This window comes from Sinocyclocheilus grahami, unplaced genomic scaffold (genome assembly GCF_001515645.1).
Source record: "Sinocyclocheilus grahami isolate Dianchi unplaced genomic scaffold, SAMN03320097.WGS_v1.1 scaffold96.1, whole genome shotgun sequence".
NCBI lineage: Eukaryota > Metazoa > Chordata > Actinopteri > Cypriniformes > Cyprinidae > Sinocyclocheilus > Sinocyclocheilus grahami.
In genome coordinates this window covers 155,997-164,733 of record NW_015505275.1, presented here as the reverse complement: position 1 = coordinate 164,733, position 8,737 = coordinate 155,997, and the positions used below count along the sequence as shown (strand labels likewise).

Below are 8,737 nucleotides of genomic sequence, written 5' to 3'. Positions count from 1 at the left end.
TGATTACAGTACTGAGCCGCTGCAATGGAGCAGCTCTAATGCTATTAAATTAAAGATGATGTACCACAGAGCAAAACAATGAACAGTGAAAGTAACAAAAACTTGTAAAATATATTTTAATGGGCATAATTAAGTGTGAAATTAACCGAAGGATATACAGTCAAACCAAAAATTATTCAGGGAGCAGATATCATTTTTTATATTTTTTTTACTAGCGGGTGCAGGACACTATAGTTCATTTATGTAAGTGAGGATAGCAAAATAAAGTAAACTGTGACAAATCATACCCAAAAATTCTTCATACAGTGGACTACCAGTAAAACTGATACAAATTTGGGTCTAAAAATTATTCAGTACTTGAAGTTCAGGGTTAAGGATGTCTACTACACAGCATGCCCAGGAGACTACAGGCTGTCATTAAGGCTAAGGGTCACCCGACAAAGTATTCATAGTTGTGTAAATACTGTCATACTAACAGCTGTCTGAATAATTTTTGGTTGATCATAATCTATTACATACCTTTCTATCAAAATTATCTAACATTATCAAGATTAATTTGTTCTGACACAGTTTAACGGAGTTCTTGTCACATTTTATTACCATTTTCTAAAATATAGCGAATAAACTGTGATAATGTGAGAAATGTTGAAGGTGTCTGAATAAATTTTGGTTTGACTATCTATTTGATAAATGAAGTTAACCAACTAACATTATACATACTCTTTTGTTTTCTGTACCCAATATTTAAAAAATGTACAAATGCAATAAAAATATCGGTATCGGTAAGTACCAAAAATAAAAGTATCGTATCGGGCGAGTACTGGAAAAAGTGGTATCGGTGCATCCCTATTGACAAGCTACAGCTTCAAAAATAACAAGTAAGAATTTACTCACCCGCCCTCAAAAATGCAAATACTATTCTCACTTTGCGTCGAAGTAGCGGGCACGTCATCAGCACTCTTCTTCTCTTTATCCCCTCGTTCATTTGGTGGTTCCTCTTTTACTTTGACGGGTGTGTTGGGCGGAGAAGCACGTACCTACACTCCAGACAGACAGGTTAATTCACCAACACTGTAGTAAATCTATACACAACAACAACAACAACACCAGCAGGCAGTTTTTTTATTTTTATTAAAGGGGTCATATATGTTGCGATTTCAAATTTTCCTTTCTCTTTGGAGTGTTACAAGCGGTTCGTGAATAGATAAGATCTCTAAAGTAGCAAAGACAAGTCTCAAACCCAAAGAGATATTCTTTATAAGACTCGTCCACGCCCTCCTAAAACGCCTCGTTTAAACACGCCCCCACATGTCTACGTCACTGTGTGGGAAGATTTGCATAACACCACCCAAATGTTCACGCAAAGAAAGAAGGCGTAACTTTGATTCTCGCTGTAGTATTGTTGCCGCCGCCGCCATGCCGTGAAGAAGCTGTGTGTTTCGTTGTGAAAGCAAAACTAATTTGTTTGGTCTTCCAAATCAGTGGTTAAAGGGTTAGTTCACCCAAAAATGAAAATTAGCCCATAAATTACTCACCCTCAATTCATCCTAGGTGTATATGACTTTCTTCTTTCAGACGAATCCAGTAGGAGGTATATTAAAAATTCTTTAAAAAGTCTTTGATCTTTCAAGCTGTTTAATGCCACTCAGCGGGTGTTGCGTGCATCCGTCCAAAAGAAGTTAAATAAAAAGCGCCCATCCATAAAAAAGTGATTAAAGTGATTATTACGTTTTGAATATGGATATTTTTCTTACAAAAACGCATTGATTCGCTACAGAAGGCCTTTGTTCACCCCCCGGAGCCGTGTGAGACACTTTTTTTTATGGATGGTCACTTTTTATTTAACTTCTTTTGGACGGATGCATGCAACACCCGCTGAGTGGCATTAAACAGCTTGAAAGATCAAAGACAATTTTTTATATAACTTCGACTAGATTCGTCTGAAAGAAGAAAGTCATATACAGCTAGGATGACTTGAAGGCGAGTCATTTATGGACTAATTTTCATTTTTGGGTGAACTAACCCTTTAAGTTGTATTTACAACACTGTTCCAGAACAGTTCAAACCAAATATTCAGATGTGTGCAATGCATTTTACGGAGGACGAGGACTGTTTCCTGGGAGAGTAGCCGACAATGCCGGTGTTTCGGTGAATTCAGTTCCCGTTTCCCCTTCGGCGCGCATGCTGACCCTATACAGTCTATGATGCTGACAAATGATGCTGACTCACAGCCTGTAAGTACGTTTTCATATTTAAAGGATTTGCCACTGACGATTCAAACGTGAGTTTTGAGCAGTATAGAGTAGCGCTTGTTCTTTGTCGTTTCTCCGATCACAAATGCAGACATGGTTTTATGTTTATGCGGTGCGATGCAACGCATGAAAAGACAGTATAAGTCATTATAATCAATAATTATGTCCTCACTGGATGCAACAAATGCCTTGTTTATAATGGGTTTTATTGGTTTTGTCTCGTCGCGCCGGGACACGGCATCACAGTATGGTAAGGGGTGTAATATTTCTGTCACACGCTTGAGGAATTCGGCCAATCACAATGCACTGGATAGCTGGCCAATCAGAGCACACCTCGCTTTTCAGAACAATAAGCTTTGTAAAAATCGACGCGTTTCAGAAAGGCAGGGCATAGAAGAGAAACAATAATGTACAATATGTGGAAAATAATGTGTTTTTTAACCTTAAAACGCATAAACACATTTCATTACACCAAATACACAAAATAATGTTCTTTTTTAGCAACGTCATATGACCCCTTTAAACAATCTCTGCAATTTGTTGAAATGAAAAATTACAGTGATGTTTACCTCTGACGCACTGGTCATCTTGCTGTCAGTAGGAACCGGCTTGTCAGTGGTTGGTGGTGGAGCTGTAGCCATAGTGTATGTCTCAGCACTGTGTTTCTGTTTGGAGCGCAGCAGTGACAATAATATTTTGGTTGACAAGCCAGGTATATTGGGGTTATGCATGCTAACACTCCACGAGGAATAGACAGAAGTTGAATCTCTATGTGTAGAGGGGTTGGGCTTTGTGTAATTCAAGTAGCACCAGCTGACGGATGTAGTGGTATGCAAACTGGGGTATGAGGGGTCCACAGTTCTCTCTGGGCTTGTTACCCTTGGAGCATACCGATGTCCTGCCTCTTTCCTTCCCTCTTCCTTTAAGGTCTCAGATTTGTGTTGGGTTATGTCCTGCTTGATTAACTTTTCCGTTTCAGGTTCTTCTCTTGGATCTTTGGCCCTCCCCGCTGTCTCCACTGTTAGCCTCTGCTTAATTTTTCCCTGACTCACCTCCTGAGATTTATTGTCACATTTGTTATCGTCATCTTCCTTGTCGCACTCTTCTTTCTCCTCCTCCTCTTTCACCCGTTTTTGGTGCCGTTGTGCCTCTAAACTGAGTTCTAGACTACCTGCAGGTGACAGCATTCGCTTACTTCCTCCAGCACCAAGCTGTCCACAGCCATCATCAGATGAAGCACCTGCTCCATGCTCGAGAGGGAGTGGCAAGGGAATATAGCTCTTGGGGCTAGATGAGGGCAGCCTAAGGTAAGATCTCTGAAGCTTGTCTTCCTCCAGCTTACCCATGATTACCATAGCTGTGCAGCAGACTGGATGTTGCGTTGTGGCTAAAATTTGTGAGATGGTTGTATACATGGCATTAGCATAGGTAGGAATGTGAGTCTGTAAGCGCACAGGCACTACAAGAGACACCACTGGCATAAGCTGTTGAAGGCAAGGGGCAATCACGGGATGGGGGTTGTGACGGACTACTAGCTGCTGTTGTGAATGACTGGGAGTATGTAAGGAAGAAGGTGATGACCTAGACTCACTGAAAAGAGGCCCTGAGGGGACCTGAATAGTCAGGCCACCTGGCATGGGAAAGCAAACAGCCTGAGCAACATCACTTGATTGTAGCGGGAATAAAGTGGTGAGTGGCTGAAGGGGTAATCCCAGGCGCTCTACATATTCTATGGGTCCTGGATGTGGTGGAGGTGGCTCACTGTGAAGGAAGGCTTGCTGAAACATCTGGGTAGAAACGACTGCTGTTGTGACTGGAAAGAATCTAGAGAGCTGACTTGGGGAAGAAAAATCAGGGTTTGCTTGTTGTAGGGGGAAAACTGATGGTGGGAGTGAAAGAGGGGATTGAAAGAGCTGCAAGGTCTTCCCTATATGCTCCGAGCTAATCCTTGAGGTCCTGCCTCCCATTCTATGCTCTGTGAATGTGAATGGAGGATGACCTAGGTAGGACTGGCAAACAGCTGAGATGCCAGGTTTAGTACATGGCTCCTCCTGTTCAGGTTCACCAAGGGTTCCGTGCTTCACCAAGAGACATTTCCTCCTCTCCTTCCAAGTAGCAGAAGTGCGCTCTAGAGAGAGGGAGCCATAGTCAAATGACTTACTTCTTGTTTCCTCTACATGTGCAGGGTGTGGAGGACTTGCAGTTGCCTGTTCAGAGGTTGAGCGGCGCATCTCTCTGTGAGAATGATGGTGCTGATGGAGACTTGATGGAACAGTCAGCATGTGAGAGCCTTGGGAGCTCCAGGTACCACTTTGCATCTCAGAGTCTGGCCTTCCAGATTCCTCAAAGGATGCAGATCGACTGGAGGCATGGGAAACATTGCTCTCTTGGCTTGGACTGTGTGGCAAGGATACTGACTCAAAGCTAGATTCTCCTGATGATTGGGCTGCCTCAGCTAAACGGAGACGCTTCTTCTTTGGCGGTAGCTTCTCTGCAGGGAGCTGAGCCAGACTTTGGCTACGCTGAGGCCACTGGAATTCCTCCACTTTCTCTGACTCTTTAGAGGTGTACGTGTTCACTGGATGAGAGACCATCTCGGTATCTGGCTCCTCTGTAACCAGAATTTCTGGCACTTGAATGTTGGGTTGACGGATTAACCGGGATGTGGAGATTGGTTTTGGCTCCTGTGAGGGCTCGTGTTCTGGCTCTGCTTCCTGATTTGCCATAGAGATGCTTTCCTGTTTTTCAAAGGATCTGGTATGCTGGATAACAGAAATTTCTTTCCAGGAACCCCTTTTTTCTACCTCACTTTGTGAAAGGCCATGAGGTGTGCCCTGATTATCAATACTGCCTAGCATTGATGGAAGCTGGGTGCTGAAAGACACTGCTGTTGGACCTGGACTGGGAGGGTCTTCCTCAAGACTTTCTTCTTTTTTTTTCCTCTTGCGCACAGCCATGGCCATTGCTTTGAACTTGTAGCTCATAATCTGTGGCTGATTCTCAATAAAATAACTGCCTTCCTCACTTTGAGATTTACTCATACACGCTAGTCTGTGTGCAGTGTAAGAGTCCTGCTTATTCAAGCGAGTCCCACAAATTTCACACTCATAAAAGTGTAATTTCCTGTCTTGCTTCTTTCCTGATTCTACTTCTTTCAAACTAGTAGAAGGACCTGCATCCTCATTAATGAGGTCCACTCCAACTGGCACCTCAATAGCAGGTTGGCGTCGTAACATTCGTTGATGTGGCCCAATCCTCATTTCAGCTGCTATGGCCTGCTGATCATCAAAAGAATGACTTAGACGAAAGCCATGTGAAACTGTATCTGAAGTATTACAAGAAGATGGCACTGATTGACTCCTATAAAGAAGAGCACTCGAGCTCTGACCAGTCAGTGTTTCTGTTTCAGCCAAGTATGAGCCAGGTAATTCACTTGCAAAACTCCCAGGAATATGTTGAACAGTGGAGCCACAAGAGCCTGGGGCATCCGCTTTTGGTTCAAAAACACAGGGTTCTTTGGGTGAAGAGAATTTTACAGACTCAATGCTACTTCTTCTAGAGAGTGAGGAACGTCTTGGTTTGACACTATCAATTTCACTTGTATCCACCACGGCTTCATTTATAGTAATTAGCTTAGTTATATGATCAATGACTTGTGTCTTAGGAACAGTGAAAGGGATTGATTTTTCCTGTTGACCTGAAGATGATGATAATTGCAGTTGTTGATGTGAAATTCGTTGCTGTTGTCCTAGGCGTCCATACTTTCCTAGAATTATCTCAGCATACGTTTTAGCACTGGCATTTGGTGGGCTCACTTGAGAAAGCTCAGCACTCCCAGAACTGGAAAAATAGCCAGATTCTGTGCTCCCCTTGCTGCCGGGACCCAGTGAGGATCGGGTTTCATCTGAAGATGCTCTGGGAGCTCGCTTCCTCTCGCTTAGCCTCATTGCTAACCTTTGCTTGACTGCCTGTGAATCCTCTGTTTGGGGACCCTCCTCTATAAATGACAATTCTACTTTACTGCTTTTTTTCAGAGTTGGTCTGCCCTGTGAGGTAGATGGGTGGTGTTGCCCAGTCTCATCCTCAGAACCTGAACTCTCTCCTTCTGTACCCTCCTCTTGATCATCTCCCAAGGCTCCACCTTCCGGCCCGATGAAACTGGTCTCTTCACGACTTGAGGCCATGCCTGCTTTTATTCGATGCGCATGGGATTTCCGGTGTTTGTACAGGTTGCTTTTGGTCTTGAAGGAGAAGCCACATGGGACACATGGATAAGGTCTCTCTCCAGTGTGAGATCGGATGTGTTTTTGGAGGACGCTAGGCTTTGCACAAGGACGACCGCAGTATGTGCACACATATTTCCCTGGTTTTTGGGGTTTACGTTCTCGTCTACATGGGGTGCCTTCCTGTAATTCCACACTGGGCAGAGACTGAGTTTGTTTAACATTATGAATTTGGGGAGATGGATCTCCCAGGGCAGAACAGCTGCCTCTTGAAGGACCAGGTACTTCTGAAAGCTGCCAAGATGACCCACCCGCCTGTGACTGTTGCTGCTGCTTCTGCCTTTGGAGCATTTCAAAGCGTTTTGGCTGCCTGTGTTGAAGGCGGCCATGTGATCCATGGACAGATTGAGAGGTAGCTTGTTGCTGTAACTGAGGCAGCTGTGCTGCTAACAAAGACTCTGATGGCTGCTTTTGCCCACCAGACCGCTCCCCATCGGCTAACTGCTTTTCCTCCGCCTCCATAGGATGTGGGGAGGAGGCCTCAAGGACGCAATGGGAGTGCTGCTTTGAGCACCAATTCGATAAACATCATTGCATCAATACTCTTCCGATAGGAAAAAGATTTTACGCTTGCTTTAGGGGGCTAATTGTATTATGCCATAATTAATATAAGATACCAGACGGTGTCTTAACTGAGAAAGGCATAATTAAACAGTGTCAGTATGCAGCCGCCATATATGTGAGTGCTGGTTGTGTGTTAAATGTCGCCTCTCCGGTTCACAAACAGCCTTGGTGAAATTCATCTTTGTGTTGGGCTGATGCCTGGCAATGGGGCTTGGCAAAGAATGTCTCGAGATGCTTTTGAGGCACTTTCTCTGCTGACATTGAATAATTCTTTAAGACCTACTTGTCTCCCATCTTCAGCTTGTCACATGCTAGAACTTCACTAGCCCTGCAGAGACACAGAAACATAAAAGAAATGGTTAGTGTTGGGTAAGCTATTCAAAAATGCAGCAACCAACTACTGCTTAGCTCATTTTAAATTATTTAATTCAATCAACTTAAAAGATTAATTTGCAAATCATATATTCCCCTTCCTGATTCTAAACTGCTATAAGAGAACTACGGACAGATCATTCTTTAAAACATTCTAATGGGAAATGAGACATGCTACTTGTTTGCTTCATTTAATTGACCTATAGCATTTCTCTTTTAAAATTTCAAGTTGTTCCTTGGACACACAAGTCGAGACTGAACATTTAACCTTAGCTTTGTAAAAAGTGGTTGTAACAAGATGTCATCCCTTCAGCAAAAACAAAAATGAATGAAAGAAGAAACAGAAGCCATCTCACTTAGAAGCTGATTTTGTCCATGTACATACATCATACAAAACACTATGACAAGCCAGAAGTGCTAGGGACCATCTCTTTAGTGAATTTCCAAGACTATTAAACAAAATGAACACTGTGGGTATAACTTATTCCTTATAAGAGCAATGATGTTTATCTGCCAGAGGTAATTCAGAGACCACATTTTAGGTTGTATTTTGAGATGGACAAAAATTCCACAAACAGTAGTTTGTATAGTTTATTTCTGAATATTTTGTGGTTTTTCCACTCTCTAAGAAGAAAAAATTTGTCAGAAAAATGGTCATTAATTTTTGTGAATAAATTCAGGGTTCCAGGTTTCTGATTAAACTAGAAAAAAAATTCTTCTTAATTAGTATTTAAGGCTTGTTCTCAAGTAAAAAACTTTAAGGGATAGTTCACCCAAAAATGAAAATTAGCCCATTATTTACTCACCCTCAAGCCATCCTAGGTGTATGTGACTTCCTTCTTTCAGATGAATCCAATCGGAGTTATATTAAAATTTGTCTTTGATCTTCCAAGCTGTCTAAAGGTGGGGTAAGCGATTTTTCAAAAACGCTTTAGAAAACTGATTCGGGCCGAGTAGCAAAACAAACTTGTAGCCAATCAGCAGTAAGGGGCATGTCTACTCATGATGCGGAGGAGAGAGCATTCAGTGCACAGGACAGACATTAGCCGAGCCGAGCGACGGTTTTGCTTTGTTTCACAGAACTAATCGTTGCCTGGGTTGCGTATGTATGTGTGGGGCGGAGCTATCAAAATATGGGTGAGACCCTTTTGGGGTAGGGGCGTGTTGGTTTTGGTGATTTCAAATGTCAACATTGGCTGCCAGAAATCACTTACCCCACCTTTAATTTTTGTCAGCGGGTGTTGCAGTTCATCAGATTAGGTGAGA

The 8,737-nt window shown here is 42.8% G+C and overlaps 1 protein-coding gene across 2 annotated transcripts in view; it reads right to left on the bottom strand.

Annotated features, from left to right (window-relative positions):
- The window catches only part of hivep3b (HIVEP zinc finger 3b), an 86,091-nt gene that overhangs the window by 10,779 nt on the left and 66,575 nt on the right, over positions 1–8,737 (bottom strand). For both annotated transcript variants that reach the window (XM_016275631.1, XM_016275632.1), the window contains exons 2-3: positions 2,822–7,427; positions 895–1,037 (exon numbers count right to left, since the gene is read on the bottom strand). In XM_016275631.1, the coding sequence (XP_016131117.1) occupies positions 895–1,037; positions 2,822–6,997 (4,319 nt within the window). In that variant the 5' untranslated portion in view covers positions 6,998–7,427. The remainder of the gene's footprint in view (positions 1–894; positions 1,038–2,821; positions 7,428–8,737) is intronic.